Raw genomic sequence first — 18,338 nt, forward strand, 5'->3', positions numbered from 1 at the left:
TAACTTTTAATTATATAAATACACATATTTATTTATTTATTAGTAGTGAAAAATATGTAAATAGTATAAATTAATTTTTTTAGTATAAAAGCAATAATAAAAGTTATTAATTAAGTTAATTACCTAATTAAAATATTATGAAAAATTGTTTAAATAATAATAACAAATAAGATCACTATTTTTACATATTACGAAGTTTATGAAAAAAATTTTGGATAATAAATCAATCCTCAATAGATTGTACATTAATTCTGTTAAAAAAATAAATAATAAATACATTGGATATTATTATTTACGTACTAATATAATATATATTATCGATTATTAAGTTTATAATTAATTTTTAATTTAATTTTTGGTAATTAAAATTTAAATGATTGAAATTATTAAATACTAAATATTTTACATCTAACCAATTTATTTTTTTATTGAAATTAAAAAAAAGCCATTAATCAATTCTAAATTTAAATTTAAATTTGAGTAAGAAAATAAAAAATATTTTAAATTTTATCTCACTAACCAGAATTAATTTCAAGACAAGAAATTATTCTGCACATCATATATATATATATATATTGTGGGATAGTATGGTTATTTGCTATTTTTTAATGGTAAATATTATCAAATAAAATGGTATAAGAAATTAGAAGAAAATATATTTATAAATTTAGGAAATATTAATTTATTTTTCAATAGAATAAATTATATATTGAATAATAAAAGTTATTATTGGTTTCTCTTCACACTAACTAATATTCAACGATGGTGTTTCGGTACACCATGTTATCAAGAAATATTAATCGATCTAATAACTTTTGTAATGACATAAGTTTATGAATTTGAACATTTAAAAATCATTTCATAAAATGTGAAGTTTTAACAAGTAACAATGCTGACCATATTGTTTTGACTTTAAGAATGAATACGATACCAATAAATAAAATTGTCCTAAGTAAATTTCAACAAAGACAAAAGCCCATAAGTATTGCTATTAATGAAAAATTAATCTATTTTAAAGACAAATACAATTTTTTCTACGAATTTTCTAACTCGGCAAGTCGAAGATTAATCCACCACATATTGATGCTCTATTTATTAAGCAAGGGTGAGATTCGAACTTTAAATACTTGCTTAAGCAGACAAATGAGATAATCATTCAACCAATCCAAATTTTAATCGTTAACTTGGCTCTGATACCAATTTTTAATAGTCTCGACTTTTCTTTTAATTTCTTTTTCGAAATTTCTATTAACTCTTCATATTTTACTTCGAATAAATTTATAATTTGTATAGTTGCAAATTCATAATCTAAAGTATTGACCATTTCTACTATTTCTCTTATATTTGTTATATGATCATTTACTACTAGTCATTGATGTATTCTGATTTTATTTTTATAATTTTTCAATCTTGTTTTAGTTTATAATATTCTTTTTTGCATGGATTATTGTATATAAAATTTTTTATCTGTTTGTCTTTTTCTTTAATATAATTTCTCAAATCCTCAAAAACTTCTTTTATTTCTACAATTTCTGTTGTTTCTAAATATTTTTCTTTTATTTCTACACTTTCTGTTGTTTCTAAATATCTTTTTAATTTTTCGACTTCATTCTCCATTTTTTCTTTCAACAGCTTTAATTCTTTTAAGTCATAATATGGTTTTCCAGGCATTTATAAATTTTTTAAGTTTAATTTTAAATTATTTATATTTATTCTTATTTCTATCCTTTTTATTAAAAGGTCATCAATTTCGATCTGAAGATTATTTAATTCCCTTTTATACTCCTTTATTTTACTTTTTAATTTTTCCGCCCTTTTTATTTTTATTTTATTTTCTGGTTTTTCAATCTTTTTATGCTTCGTTATTTATTTTAGAATTTCCGCGAACTCTATCATCGATTCATCACTATTTTCTAGAGATTCTATTAATTTTTCTAACTCTTCAACTTCTCTTTTCAACTTGTCATAGATTATCTTTAGAGCTTCAAATGCTCTTTGATTTATTTCAGAGAACTGTAAATAATTCAAACGATTTTCTCTTTCAAAGAGTTCTTGTTTCTTGTCTTGATAAGTTACATATATTTCTTCTTTATTTATTGTCATAATTTAGTGTTTAGGGTTTCATTTAATTTTTCGACCTTTTTTGTTAGTTCTTTTATTTCAGAATTTTCTTCTTTAATCTTTAACTTAGATAAACTTAAAGGGCTATTAATTTTAGATTCTCTTATTTGAAAATTTGATGAAAATATGAATCCATCCGATTTTAGATCTTTTTTGTTGATCCTTAATTTTCTCAATCTGTTTACTCAATTCTTCATTATTTATCAAAGCTATTTCAAGTTCTCCATTGGCGGATTTTATCTTTATAGGGGCTTCAAGTTGAATTTTTTCATAGTATATTATATTTTTTCTATTAAAAACTTCTTTTAAAAGATTTTGTTTATTAAAGTTTTCATTTGATTTGAGATTTAATTCTGTTTTTAGAACCGCCTGTTTTTCATTATCTAATAAAGCAGTTAATCTATAATAATCAGATTCTTCTGTTAATTCTAAACTTTCTAAATAATTCATAATTTAAAGACTAGGATGAAGAGGTACCTTTCTGGAGAAAAACTTCCTTTATTTAGTATATTTTACATAAGGTGTTTTTATCTCCAGAGGGGAGATTGTAGATACTAACTCCAGAGGGGAGTTTAGAATTATTTTTCCCTAAGGGAATTCTTCCTCAGACTATAGAATCACCTCGACAGCTTCCTCCTTGCTCTCCTGGCATATGAGTACTCTTAGCCTTCTGCTTTCTATTGTCTGATGCCTTCTACGATTGCCTAAGCACCCTATTTATAATAGTTGGGTTTGATGGACAATTTCCATCCTTACCCTTCTTATGACGTCATTGCTTACGTCATTGTTTGTTATCTTGCACCAGCTACATAGTTGGTGCTTTATGACCTAAGTGCTTACGTCACTATGCAATAATGTTGAGAGATGCTTCAGATGCACTGTCCTCCTCTTTTATCATGTGACCTTCAGATGCATTGTCTTCTTCCTTTATCATGTGGGTTGATTCCGTTTCATTAAAGAAATTAGAAAAAAATGTATTTATAAATTTAGGAAATATTAATTTATTTTTCAATAGAATAAATTATATATTGAATAAAAAAGTTATTATTGGTTTCTCTTCACGCTATCTAATACTCAACGATAGTGTTTCGATACACCATGTTATTAAAAAATATTAATCGATCTAATAACTTTTGTAACGACATAAGTTTATGAATTTGAAAATTTAAAAATCATTTCATAAAATGTGAAGTCTTAACAAATAACAATGTTGATCATATTGTTTTGACTTCAAGAATGAATACGATACCAACAAATAAAATTATCCTAAGTAAATTTCAACAAAGACAAAAGTCCATAAGTATTGCTACTAATAAAAAATTAATTTATTTTAAAGACAAATACAATTTTTTTCTACGGATTTCCTAACTCGGCAAGTCGAGGATTAATCCACCACATATTGATGCTCTATTTATTAAGGGTGAGATTCGAACTCCAAATACTTGCTTAAGCAAACAAATGAGATAACCATTAAACCAATCCAAATTAATTAAAATAAATATTAATTATTTTTAATATTTTTAAATTATAAAATATTTATAATAGGCTATGGATTCCTTACTCCTATTGTTTTGTGGGAGTATCATTAACCCACCTAAAAATATTTACAAATTGAACCCCTTTTTTATTTTAAAAAATATTCATAATTAAATATTGACCCCTCAATTTTTTTGTATTAGACATTTCTTCTCCTTTTCCTTTTGATTCCAAATTCAAAGAAGGGAGAGAAAAATCTAATAATCCTCTTTCAATCACCGTCGTCATTCTCTCTTTCTCTCCCTCCTCGGTTACTCGTTCTCTCCTCCACCGTGCTTGCTCTACTAGGGTTTTTGCCCCTCTTTCACTCACTGTTGCTTGCTCTATGATCCTCTCCATCCGCAGTCTCGCTCTTTCTCTGATCCTCGCCGCCGCAACACGCCTCCGCCGCAACAGGGTTTGGCTGCCGCACCGCAACACTCGGGTCCACCATTTCACTGGTTTTTATCGCCTTTCTGTCTCTATTCTTCACCAGCGACTCTAATCTTTGTCCTTCTTCCTCAACCTCTGTCTTTGCGACCTACTCTTCTAAGGTTTCATTTTATGTTTATTTGACTTATTTCCTTTTCTATGAAAATTTTAAGGAAAAACATAAAATCACTCTGTTCTTAAATGTGCCATTTATCTTAAATGCATGAAATTTTCAGTAAAATAAAACTTCAGGAGATAAATAAGTTACCCCTAGATTAAGAAGATAGATGACTGTAAGACATTTACTAAGTACTGTTAAATAGTTGGAGCTTAAGAAAATAAAATAACTACTTTACTTCAATGGCAGATTAAGGGTGGACAAGAAGTAGAAACCAGAACATGATCTTCACATACATGCATTTAAGAGGTAAAAGGGAGAGGACAATGAATCCAAGTTTGAGTAGCAGTGACTATACTATATTTTTTTTCAATATTTATCATCTCTGAAGTGAATTTTAATATTTTATTTTTTTAATCTCTTTGTTTTAGAATAGAAAGGCTTGCCTTTTCATGAAAAAAGGGTCCTTCACTAAAACACCAGGAACACTAAAGGAAATGTGTTTGGTAATACATTTAGTATAATATGATGAAACAGGGATGGTTGAATAATCATCATTATAGTTAGCATTGGTTTTAGAAGTTTCTTGTTGCTTCTAGCAATGTAGTTGCCTTTGCATGCCTTCTTGATGTGAACTATTTTTCCTTAAAGGTATATTTGAATAGAGGAACATAATCGATTAAAAAGCTCCTTCATGAGATCTTACTTAGTGATAGAGGCTCTAAAATTATGTTTCAAAAATTTGAACTGTTAGATAGAGATATATTCTTTAACTCCAATGATGGTAGTAATCTTTAAATGTTTATCATTGATTTTATGCAACCTTGCCATGGGTTAGGGTAACGCTTCTGGTTGTCTTTTATTCTGGATATGTGAAGACATTGGACAATCTTTGTTCTTCCACTACAAAAGAAAAGGGTTAAAATGGCGGTTTTTTAAGGTAATTACGGCGGTTACAACCGCCATTATTACCGAAAATGGCGCCCCCAAAAAACGCCGGAATTCTGGGCGCCATTCTGGTTATTACGGCGGTTTTCAGAAAACCGCCGTAATACTTTTTAAAATGAGATTGAAACTATGTATTTATAGTGACATTTTTAGAACTCAAACTTAAAAATCTCATAATAACCAAAAAGCATAACCTTAAATCAAACATCATAACAAGATTTTTAATTCATACACAGTTTCCAAAAATAAAAAATCATAATCCTAAAACAAAGTATCAAAGATAACATTTTTCAATAATTTGTCTTAACATATATCTATAATACTTAATACATAAAATCTTTATCATATAAGACCATGCTTCTTTGTTGCTCGCTCCAGAAGACCTACTTCCTAACTCTCTTGGTGATGGAATCTCACTCTCTTGATCCAATCCCTACAACAAAAATATAATTATGAGCACAATAAAAAAAGATATAAAACTGAATCTGAAACTATTAATATAAAATTATTCAATCAAAAAAGAAAAGATCAAAGATCACATAAAACTGAATCTGAAACTATTAATATAAAACTGAATCTGAAACTATTAACATATAATCCAACAAGGTCATATGAATGCAACTTCTGCAAGAGAGGTTTCTCTAATGCACAAGCACTTGGAGGTCACATGAACCTTCATAGGAAGGACAAATCTTACTCCCACTTTTGTGTGGGAGTATCATTAACCATAGAAAAAATATTTACAAATAGAACCCCATTTTTTTATTTTTGAAAGAATAAATAATTTAATATTTGCCTCTTAAATTTTGTTGTTTTCCACATTCATCCTATTTCTTTTAATCTGAATTTAAAAAAAAGACCAGAGCTCTGCTAGGGTTTTTAACCCCTACCTATCAACGTCGTTCCTTGTTTCTCCCTCTCCACAGTAGCTCGCTCTCTGATCTTCTCTCTGCGTCGTGCTCTTCTCTGATCCTCTCCATCCACGCAGTTGATCGTTCTGTCTTGCACAGTGCTTGTTTTCTGATTCTCGACGCCGTAATACACCGCCACCGCCACCGCTGCCGCTACACTCGGTCCACCACTTCATTGTTTTCTGTCACCTCTCTGTTTCTCTACGACTCTAATCTCTGTCCTTTTCCCTCCACCTCTGCCTCTGCGACCTACTTCTTTAAGGTTCTATTTTATTTTATTTTTAATTTTATTTTACTTTATTTCCTTTTCTATGAAAATTTTATGTGAATTTGAATGCTCTTCGTTGCCAGAGTATGCCTTCTGAGAAGTGTGCAAATGTCAGTTAGAATAGATGTTGCATTGGTCCCATGATTATCCTCTGTATGCATGATTTGCATGGTTGTTTCTTTAAGAGAGTTTGGGGGGTTAGCAGGGAAAGTGTGTATTAGACAATGATGTAGGATTGGTTACAAATATAGAGCTGTGCATTTCTCAGTTATGGATTGATACATTTGGCAGCAAACTTTTTCAAGTGCTTATGATATATGTTTTTTTTATTAATCAATAGCTTCAAGTGTTTTTTCCTAAGACATCAAGCACAACCTTCAACGTCTTAAGTCTTAACTTGTTCTTCACTACATAATTGTGCTTGCCTAAGTGTTGTTTTCTCCTTGAAAGAGAAATCACCATTTGATATTTTGATTCCATTATTTTTCCTAGAAGCATGAGCATAGCCTTCTAAGTCATAAATATAAATATGGCTGGGATAAATCCTCACATTAATATCGAAGAATCTGAAGTGAATATTGTCATTGTTTAAGACTACAAGAAAATCTTTGGAATATTGAGAAAGATTTAAATTTATAAGAACTCAAATAGAGTTCTGAATAGTGAAATATTAATCTATTGTAGCATTTGAATATAAATGATTTTAGTTAAATGATTGCTGCTTATATATAACTGGGAAGACTCCGTAAGGACATGCATGTTTCCATTGGATTATGAGTAAATTTCAGAGATTGTATCATTAGGAAGTCAATGATGTTTCCAATTATGCTGATTTTCTAGGTAAAGTAAAATAAAATAAGGATGACTGAGGGATTGATTTTATCTCATGATGTCTTTTGTGAAACTTATCAGTTTAAACTTTAGAAATATTTAAATTTCTTTGTGCCTTTGTCCATGTAGATAAGATAGAATTTAAAGCACAGCTAGTTCCTTTATTTTATATGTAAAGATGGAGCCTTTTTATTCTTTGTTAATCATTCTCTGTATTTCTTTTTTAAGATTTAGACTTTAGTTATTGTATTATTATAAACCTTCCTTTTGAGAACTGATATGTGCTTTCCAGGAAAACACTAAATGATTTTTTCAGGTCAAACGCTGTGAAGGATGTTATGTACTATGGCTCATGTACGTTAACAGTCAGAGGAAGCTTGATGATCGGCTTGCTGCCTATGTGTGTGTATGCTTGTTAGGATTTTTCCCATTTTTCTTTATTTGCTGTAGCACTTCATAGCCTTTACACCAAATTATTATTGTGGTGTCATAATGTCTTTGACATTGTAACTTCATAAATTGTTATATTGATTGAATGAAAGATAATATTTTGCCTAGATGCTTCAAATTCATATGTTAACATTTGGATGTTTCAAAGTAAACTATCTTTAGATCTCCGTGAAGTATGAATAGATATTGTACATCATCATAGTTCAAGAGAATTTTTGTTGGTTTGACTAATAAGTTGCTGACATGATAGAATATAGAAAAATTAACCCCATGATTGCTTATATATACAATTGCAAAAATAATTTGGCAAGTTGTACTTCACTAAAGGAATTGGTCTTAATCTTGTTTTGGCAAGTAATTAATCTTGTTAATTTCTAAATGCAACACAAACAACAAATTACAATAGCATAGACAAAGTTATGTGCTAGAACTAAAATGTTATGAAAAATAAAGAATTACAACAAAAATACAATAATACATATGAGTTTCAATTAGAAAAGTGAGGAGAATGAAAATAAATATGCATTCAATATTACGTTTCTAAAATTTAAATATTTCTAGAGTTTAAACTAACAAATTTCACAAAAGGAATCATAAGATAAAATCAATTAAATCCTTTCAATTTGTCCAAAATTACACAAGCCAACATAATTTTCCTTGACTGCTCCATTGTTGTATACCAATATGGTGGGCAGATTTTGATCCAGATAGTTAGAAATGTAGTCAGCTGATATTATATTGACAAATTTTGTTGCAAGATATCTTGTGGCCAATTCTTTAATGCATTGCATCAAAATCCCACATTCAGCAATGTTGTCAAAAATAAAGTATAACAGACTTCAGCAACTAGCACAAGAAGCATAACAATAAAATTAAACAAATTTGGATCACCCAAGTAATTTTACTGAGATTGGAAACAATTAATCATATCTTTTTTTTAAATTTAATAGGATAGACAAATTTTTTTATTTTGTATTTTTCATTTCTCTTATTGTGAATCACTTTTTCATTATCCTAGAAAGAACTTACTCATAATTATAATTAAACCTCAAAATCATTAGTGTTATTTATCTTATGTTTCTTCTTTTTTTTTTTAATGATGAGCTCTTCTTTATTAAAATAAAAAATAACATGTATAGTACATATTTCACAACTATACAAATATTTTACTTTCTATACAGTAGCACTTGCCCGGTTGTAAACCACTAAATCATTTAATATTGTATACCACTAAACCATTTACTTGCACAATTTCGTACTAGTAAACTACTATCATTCAGACAATCAAACCAAATCAATGAAAAATATAACTAGCCACATTACTAAGCACATTAATACCATAACTGCACAAGTATATGCAAATAATTTGAGTTTTGTATTTAATGAAATTGGAAACAAAACAGGAATTTATTGTTTCTAATTAGTCCAAACAAATAAGTAGAGCCTAGAATTGGCTCAATGAAACAGAGCATTATATATATAGTTGTAATTGTAGCTGTAACAATATACAGTGCAATATGAAAATATTATCATGCTGCCACTCCACAAACTTTTACCACGAAATCCAATGCAATGTATAAGATCAAAACTCAGAATGCCATTATTGGAAGTAGTCATGTAGACAACTCATGCAAATATCGATTACTTCTAATTGGTAAATCAAGAACCAAAATTATAAGCCTTCAATATAACCTTCACGCAATCAAATTGCCATGCTAAGCTCAGCAGTCAGCGGGGATCCAAGAATGATTCATGATGCAATCAACATTCAGGAATCAGGAACGTGTCTGTGTAGGTTTACAATTATTTAATGTACACTTAAGTGCCATTTGTTGAGTTTAAATGAAAATAACAATTAACACTTAATTCATGGGCTTTTTATATACTTTACTTAAAATAACTCTACCACATTTAAAAAGAAAAAAGAAAATCGAACTAAATGATACAAAAATAAATTACAGGTATTGAACGTGTTCCTAAAGGCCATATATTTACACTCAAAACATCATACATTTCCTAGAGCTACAATTTCTACTTGCTTCTTCCTGTTAACATATGCAATCTGGCATGGAAACGTATAAAGAGAAGCACTAGGCTTTTTCAACTCGATGCCCTTTGATCACTATGATGAAGCATGTCTTTCATTTGTTGTTTGAAAACTTCCCACCTGCATAATTATGCATAAATTAAAACATCAAGTTATGAGAATGGAAGTTATCGATATTGTAAGTAACTTAAGGATGGTTGGCAGCCTGGAAGAACAGTAACATCAACATTTATAGAAATAAGTGATAAATAACATCAAATTCGTTTTGAGACAAGCATCCAAATCAATAAAAGGGTGAAATGTTATCTTTTAAACTGTGCCATTAGTCATAATAAGTTAATAGCCACTGGCTAAGCATTAGTGTGTCTTGAGAAAGGAGTTCTAATCTGCCTGAAAAGGATAAAATCAACCAAATGCGTACGCAGCAATTATTTTTAATAAATATTAATAAACCTCAACAAAAACATAAACATAACATTATCTATCTATAAAGCATTGCAGGAAAAAGCCAAGAATGAAGAACAAAGATTGTCCAATGTCTTCATATATCCAGAATAAAAGACAACCAGAAGCGTTACTCTAACCCATGGCAAGGTTGCATAAAATCAATGATAAACATTTAAAGATTACTACCATAATTGGAGTTAAAGAATGTATCTCTATCTAACAGTTTAAATTTTTGAGACATAATTTTAGAGCCTCTATCACTGAGTAGGATCTCATGAAGGAGCTTTTTAATCAATTATGTTCCTCTATTCAAATATACCTTTAAGGAAAAATAGTTCACATCAAGAAGGCATGCAAAGGCAACTACATTGCTAGAAGCAACAAGAAACTTCTAAAACCAATGCTAACCATAATGATGATTATTCAACCATCCATGTTTCATCATATTATACTAAATGTATTACCAAACACATTTCCTTTAGTGTTCCTGGTGTTTTAGTGAAGGACCCTTTTTTCATGAAAAGGCAAGCCTTTCTATTCTAAAACAAAGAGATTAAAAAAATAAAATATTAAAATTCACTTCAGAGATGATAAATATTGAAAAAAATATAGTATAGTCACTGCTACTCAAACTTGGATTCACTGTCCTCTCCTTTTTACCTCTTAAATGCATGTATGTGAAGATCATGTTCTGGTTTCTACTTCTTGTCCACTCTTAATCTGCCATTGAAGTAAAGTAGTTATTTTATTTTCTTAAGCTCCAACTATTTAACAGAACTTAGTAAATGTCTTACAGTCATCTATCTTCTTAATCTAGGGGTAACTTATTTATCTCCTAAAGTTTTATTTTACTGAAAATTTCATGCATTTAAGATAAATGGCACATTTAAGAACAGAGTGATTTTATGTTTTTCCTTAAAATTTTCATAGAAAAGGAAATAAGTCAAATAAACATAAAATGGAACCTTAGAGGAGTAGGTCGCAAAGACAGAGGTTGAGGAAGAAGGACAAAGATTAGAGTCGCTGGTGAAGAATAGAGACAGAAAGGCGACAAAAACCAGTGAAATGGTGGACCCGAGTGTTGCGGTGCGGCGGCCGAACCCTGTTGCGGCAGAGGCGTGTTGCGGCGGCGACGATCAGAGAAAGAGCGAGACTGCGGATGGAGAGGATCAGTGAGTGAAAGAGGGACAAAAACCCTAGTAGAGCAAGCACGGTGCAGGATTGAACGAGTAACCGAGGAGGGAGAGAAAGAGAGAATGACGACGGTGATTGAAAGAGGATTTGCTAGATTTTTTTCTCCCTTCTTTGAATTTCTCTTCTTTGAATCTGGAATTAAAAGGAAAAGGAGAACAAATACCTAATACAAATAAATTGAGGGGTCAAAATCTAATTAGTCAATTTTTCAAAAAAAAAAACGGGGTATATTTTATAATTATGTTTATGATGATTAATGATAAACCTACAAAATTGTAGCAGCAAGGAATCCGTAGCCAATTTTATGTATTATCCGTGCAGGACACGGAAACCTACACTAGTATATAGGCTCATTGTTTTGGTTATTGGAGAGAAGAATGTGTTGTGCTGAGTTATTGGATAAAGGGGTGCTTAACGTTATTGTGGGACAGAAATTTCTGACATGCTAAGGTAACAAGTCGGACCATGCTACTTGTTCACGTTGAGCTAGTAGTACTAACAGCAACAACAACTACTATTATAACTCTCAAATACTAAATCGGAGGGTGTGACTACATGCAGCAAAGCCTTATGCTGGGTAATGGGGCACAGTTGCGGGGAGCAACATCAACGCAACACGTGGTGGGAGAGGGACAGATCGGACCCTCCGATTTGTTGCAACAATGCGGACCCTCCGATTTGGCTTCGAAATTTCGAACCGTCCGATTTGTCTATAACTAATTCCAAGGTTCTGAAAACCGGACCGGATCGGCCGGTTCGACCGGTTTAACCGCAAACCGGCAATGCATGCGGTCCGGTCCTCCTGCATTAACCGGCGGAGAGAAAACCGCGAAGAAACCGGTGAACCGATTAAAAACCGGCCGGTTGGACCGAACCGGTGACCGGCCGGTTTTTTAAAAACACAAACGGCGCCGTTTTTAATGGTTTTTTAAAAAAATAAAAAACTGAAACTCGACCCGTCCGGCTCGCCCGACCCGTTACCACACGGAACCCCTTCTTTCCCATTCCCAAATCGCAGTCTCACACTCTCACTGTCTCTTACTCTCACACCCTACCCTAGCCCTCTGAAGAATTCGAAAACCCCAGCCCAAACGCCACCGCCGTCGCCGGGGTTTGCAGGTCGTGACCGCCACCACCGTCGCGTGGTCTCTTCTTCCGTTCATTCATCTCAGTCTCACTCCAGATTCTAGGCGTGAACGGTGAACCCTATCCCCTTCTGAAGCATTCGAAAACACCAGCCCAGTCGCCACCGCCGTCGCCGGGGTTTGCTGGTCGTGACTGCCACCACCATCGCGTGGTCTCTTCCCCAGTTCGCCCGTTCATTCATCTCTGTCTAGCCCCGTCTGAAGCATTCCCAGGCTCCCAGTGTCCCCGTGGTCCTTAGGCTGCCATCGCCGTCGCCTGCTCCTCAGCACCGCCGCTTCGTCTTCGCTGGCCTATCCCTTCGTCGTCGCTGGTCTTAGCTTCGTCAGCTCCCAGGTGAGTGAATCCTCTGTTTCATCTTCTCTGTTTCAACTTTCATGCTTTCATCTTCTATGTTAGAAATTAGAATGTATGGTTCTGATTCCAGCTAATGTTTGATGTTGTATTGTTTTGGTGTTTTGCTGCTTTGCAATTTTGGTGTTTTGCTGCTTTGCAATTTTATATTGTTTTGGTGTTTTGCTGCTTTGCAATTTTGGTGTTTTGCTACTTTGCAATTTTGCTGTTTTGGTGTTTTCCAGGGAATTGAGGTTTTTCAGTTTTTGTTGAATGGCTGAATGGTATATGAACTAGGTAGAATTGTGTTGTGTTGAATGGCTGAATGCTGTAGGCACTAGGTTGAATTGTGTAGTGTTGAATGGCTGAATAAGCAGAATTGTGTTGTGTTGAATGATGATGCTGTGGCTGTTTTTATATCATACTATAATTATATTTTAGGATGTGTATTTATAATTTATTTATTATTCATTTATTCTATTTTAAAACGGTTTTTTCGGTTGAACCACCGGTTAAACCGGTTAGACCAATGAACCAGTGAACCAGTGGCTAGAGCGGTTTGATGACCGGTCCGGTTTTCCGAACCTTGACTAATTCCACAAACTGGTAAAGCTCACCCGCACCCCATATCCCCGTCCTACCCCAATCCCTCCTCCATAACAAAAATAAAAAGCGCTAGTATATATATATATAATCAATATTTTTANNTTTTAAAGACCAAAAAAAAAAAAATCAATCATTCCCAACATGATCTCGAAAAAAGAAAAAGTCATTCAACATCATATTGTGGGATTGCTGTTTCGAGATGGATTTTTTTTTCTGTCTGGGACATGTTACGCCCTTCCTGTGAGACCTGACCACCATGATATTGTCTCAGTGCTTCACTGCCCCTGCAACGACTTCCTCGGATATGGTGTTATGCTTTCCCATCACTAGGTCTACTGCAATAGTCATCCTAGTGTTATCATAATATCATTTATAACCTGAAAGCACATGTGCAGAATGTATTCTCTAATTGAATTAATACATACATTAGGCATGCGAAAATACCTCAAGGTCATAGTCGCTCCACAAGCAGGACTAAATCATCTACTGGTTAACCCAGACCCCACAATCCATCTTGCAAAACACAATACAATCCATGATGCACGCTATAGCCAAAATCCCTTCAAAACATCACCAAGGAAAAAAAATCAAACAAATTGGTTAAGTTTACGATTTCACATGCTACTCCGTGGTTTGGGGTTCGACAAAACCGAATCTTGAAACCAATGGGGGGCTAGTTTCCTTGTTCTCGTAGAACCTACTGTCTTCCAGCAGAACCTCCAGATAGTGAGCCTATCAAATTTGTTCAAAAACTTTTTCCAATCGATAAATAAAGTTGGGTAAGAATGGGGTGTTGGAAGAAGACAACTGTTTTGATAAGAGACAAGTTAACATTTGGTCAATTCTGGCTTGTTTAACTTTTTCCTTTGTTGGTTTGAGTGAGTCATAGTAAATAATCTTCACATCCCATATGTCGACAGCCATCAAGTGCCAATGATAGCTGACATAGAGAGGGATGTATATCTGCGAGTTGACCAAAATGGCATGGTTCTATGGAATTAATAAAGCAAACAACAAATACATAAACCAGACTTAAATAAAAACATATTTGACATTTATACCAAGAAATGACACACTAGACTCTACCCTATAATCAATAAGTTGAACAGTTATCTGATCGGACCTACCATTAGTATGTTGTCTGCAAGGCCCATGTATTTGGTTCTAATGTACTCCATCGGTGACGTGCAGTGCAGATGTGGGTCCAATGCTATTTGTTGGATCGGGCGTCATTATTCATTAAAAATTTCATATTAAATCAAGACAAATATGATTCCAAAAATAATTTAACAAGTGTGGGTTTGGATTACAGTTCACAAACGGAAATTTGCATAAAATTGATTTTACAAACTTGATTTTGATAAAAAGTAAGTTTGTGTTAAAGTGATTTATGTTTGATAATTTTTGTATTAAAATAGATTATAATAAAATAAATGTTATTTGGCTTATACCATTTATCTTTTTATATAGTATATTTTTAGTATTTTTTTTAGTATACTATAATTTTTTACTATTATTATTATTTACAGTTAATTTTTTGTTTAATTTATTTTACCTAATAGAATCAATAAATCATATTATAAAAAGGTAATAACAAACATAATACATAAAAATCACAATTATAAAAATGTATAATATCAAACAAACAGTTGAAAAAAATAATAAATAATAAAAAAATAGAGCTCATATAAATAGAAATAACAAGAATTCTATAAATAATACAATAATATACACAAAGATAAAGTTAGTAATAGGTAAATAAATGTTTAGTATCCAAGACTAAAAGTTCGTTAAGAAAACGCAGAAGTTAAAAATAGTTGCTTCTTGTAAACGTGGTCTTAAAAGCAAAATCACTTCTGCATTCATAAAAAAAATTTGCCAAACCAAAAATTGAAACTTTCAATAAATCTAAACGTGCTTCTTCCCTTCCAACAAATTCCTAAACACACCCTCAATTAAGTGAAAAACAAACTCGCGCTGAACGTAGTTGGGAGTCACCACCTCCTGTGGTCAGGTCGTTGATCAGTCAACATCCCAGCTACCACGTTCAATACCTGTTTGTGCATAAAACTTTTTCCAGTTAAATTGGACTCTCCGAAAAAATAGAACATAAATAATTTCGACACAAGTATGAAAGGATTTAAACATACATCGTTGACAAGTTCTTTTTCAAGGCGGAGCGTCCAAAGTGCCTCCCTCGTACCACAACAATGCTCATTAGGAACCAAAACCTTACTAGCACATGTCAATTATTCAATAGTAAACAACATTTTTAGGTAAAAGGTTGTACGCATCATTAATCAGCCATGAAGAAGTCATCAAATCTATAATGATAACAATATCCACACTCATAATTAATAAGTAAAACCTTTATATTTATAACACTAGCAAAGAAGATAAATGAAATGATAAGAATGATGAAGGTTATAATAAAGCAAGAGTAAGAATAATAACTAATATAATCACATTGATGATACTGATGATAACTATATTAATAAGTTTAAGCATGATTAATCAACCCATCGAAAATTCCCGGGTCACAACATGCTTACCTCATGTCCAACTCCATCCCAAATATATCTGCTGCGACAACCAGTTCTCCCCTGACAAATTACATTCTTGCTGGCGTCCAAAAAGCAAGGTCCAGACACTATGATATATACATCATGTGCACAATAAAAAAAAAAAAAACTCACATTTCTAATAAATTTACACATGACATGCATAATGTCATGCATAGAAGATTTCTTATAAGAATCAAAATTCTAACAATAAAAATAATATAAATTCAAAAATAAATTTCTAGTAAATAATAAATATAAACTTATTAAAAAATAACTTTATCTTGGGAGTCTCCTCAGCAGTCATCTCGGAGGACTTGTGCGAGTAGTATAGAAAGGGAGATACATGTTTACGCTACTTGAAATCATACAGGATATCAAGGTCAGCTTCAGCATTCTCTTTGAAGTCCAGCTTCCTCTAATCCATGTTCAACGAAAAAATGATCGTGTACACCTCTTATGAAAGAATAAATGCATAGGTCTACAAAAAAAATGCGTGACAACAAACTGACCTTCAAAGTTTTGACTTTTTCGGATGTGCAACTTTTCTTAGGGAGTGACTTCTTTGCAATCAGTACATGTCTCCAAACTTAGGGTGAATTGCTTTTAATCATTTTTATGATTGTCGTCGTTTGAATCTCCGTTTTCTTACAGTACAAAGGGCGTGCTATAATGTCATTGGCGTTAACAAACTCAGGTCCTTGCTTCGAGTTGCGACGTGTGACATTCATCACATGCCCTCCAGCAAGAGCCTCCTCTTTTTTCATCTGACCTTTTGCCGCAATACGTGTCTTTTCCAGAACCTGAACCCCTTGCACGCAGTGTTGTCCCATCAGACCGATTAGTGCCTTCCATCACACCCCACTGGTTAAATTTATATAAAAAAATTAAAGAGAAACAATTCTAAACAATCCTGACAATTACTTTAAAAGACAACAAGATTGTCAACAAAATAAATCCTTTTTCGGTCTTTGAACTTTATTTTTGTGAGGCTGATTAGTTCCTCTGTTAATATTTTCTCTGTGTATTAATAGAATAAGCCTACATAACATCTTAAACTGTTGATTTATGCATTAAGAGTCAACTAGGATTGACAAATCATTTTTTGTTAGGAGTCTCTTTATCTTTTAGGAGATCATCGATAGATAGATTAATTAGTCTCACAAAATTAATTATCAAAAAATAAAATAAATATTTTTTTTTGAAGACCTTATAATCTTTCAAAAAAATTATCAGAAATCGGGATAGATATTTACTCAAAATTAGAAGTGAATGACAAATAAACTGAAAAAGATGGAGGTGCAATCGATTCGGACATATTTTATAGAAAGGTGTTCAGGTGTAGCAATGTATTTTTGCGGAACAGCAGTGTTCCCATTGCTATGTCGGTATAGATATAATGTAAAATATTAGAAGGACAGGGATTGATGAGACATTTTCTTGTGTGTAAATCCCATGAATAGAGTGTTGGATGGGATAGCAACTGGTGTAGAAGTTATGCTGTGCATATTTGGAGTAATTGTCGATTTTGTCCAATTTTAAAGAAGGCTATGTATATGGAGTCAGAATTTGCTGCGGAAGTGCAATTGCACTTTAGCCGAGCCAAAATGGTTGTGGGCTGCATGAAAATATGTGTGGCCCGTTTAAGGTTTGAGCGCGAAGAATTAGACTATGATTCAATGGGTATCACTTATGGACCAAAGACGATAAAATGAGTTGGGAAAATCCTTTAAATTTTGTTATTCATTTGTAAGTGGAGTTTTTAGTATCTATTGGTTTGGAAGGAATGTAAGGATTCCCAAAAAAATAAAAAAGGTTAGGCAGTAGGTAAGAATGAGAATTGTTGAATATTTACAGGCGTAAAATAGGTGAATAAGTTCAACGATTATTAGTTGATAGTACGGAGGAAATTTTTTGTTCAAATTATGTAAGTAAGTAATTAAAATATTTAAATAAAAAATAATTTGAAAAATATCTGAGGAAAAAATTTTCATTGTGAATATTTTTCGTTGTGTAAGTTCAGGGTCTAAAATGGAAATTTAGTGGATTTAGTGTTTGGTGTAGTTTTATCGATAATGTGTTCTAGTTATGTATTATGCCAACGACGTAGTGTGTGTTTAGATTAAAGTTTGTATTAAATTTTATTTTGTAAAATTGATTTTGGTTATAAATGCGTTGGTATTAACGTGATTTATGTTTGACAATTTTATATCAAAATGAATTGTAATAAAATAATCGTCGTTTAGTTGATATTTTTCAAAATCATTTTTAAGTGAAAATTGACTCAGAAGACATGAATTTAATAACTATTTTACACTAATTTATTAGTTTAAGATGAATATTTAAATAAATTTTATAAATGTATAATATTAAAAATTAATGATTAATAATTAAATAAAAAATAATATATAAA

The 18,338-nt window shown here is 31.9% G+C and overlaps 1 protein-coding gene and 3 long non-coding RNA genes across 4 annotated transcripts; 1 reads left to right on the top strand and 3 right to left on the bottom strand.

The window, feature by feature from the left end:
• LOC107625499 lies at nucleotides 5,942-7,703 on the top strand. Its single transcript, XR_001617290.2, has 2 exons — nucleotides 5,942-6,307; nucleotides 7,437-7,703. It is a non-coding gene; the product is annotated as an uncharacterized LOC107625499 (long non-coding RNA).
• LOC110269255 lies at nucleotides 9,331-11,889 on the bottom strand. Its single transcript, XM_021116960.1, has 3 exons — nucleotides 11,872-11,889; nucleotides 11,054-11,445; nucleotides 9,331-9,761 (listed from the first exon to the last, which is right to left on the bottom strand). Exons 1-3 carry the CDS (start codon nucleotides 11,887-11,889, stop codon nucleotides 9,695-9,697), a joined length of 477 nt encoding a protein of 158 aa, XP_020972619.1. The 3' UTR covers nucleotides 9,331-9,694.
• On the bottom strand, nucleotides 13,425-14,700 carry LOC110268903. The gene is made up of 2 exons (XR_002357650.1): nucleotides 13,809-14,700; nucleotides 13,425-13,699 (listed from the first exon to the last, which is right to left on the bottom strand). It is a non-coding gene; the product is annotated as an uncharacterized LOC110268903 (long non-coding RNA).
• Nucleotides 15,154-17,065, bottom strand: LOC110268902. The gene is made up of 2 exons (XR_002357649.1): nucleotides 15,515-17,065; nucleotides 15,154-15,418 (listed from the first exon to the last, which is right to left on the bottom strand). It is a non-coding gene; the product is annotated as an uncharacterized LOC110268902 (long non-coding RNA).

The sequence above is a fragment of the Arachis ipaensis genome, chromosome B02 (genome assembly GCF_000816755.2).
Source record: "Arachis ipaensis cultivar K30076 chromosome B02, Araip1.1, whole genome shotgun sequence".
Taxonomy (NCBI): Eukaryota; Viridiplantae; Streptophyta; class Magnoliopsida; order Fabales; family Fabaceae; genus Arachis; species Arachis ipaensis.

Coding starts and splice junctions, on each gene's coding strand:
- LOC110269255 (XM_021116960.1), bottom strand. Junction 9,762..11,053: donor TTGCGACCTACTCCTCTAAG/GTTCCATTTTAT, acceptor ATAATTATGCAG/GTGGGAAGTTTTCAAACAAC.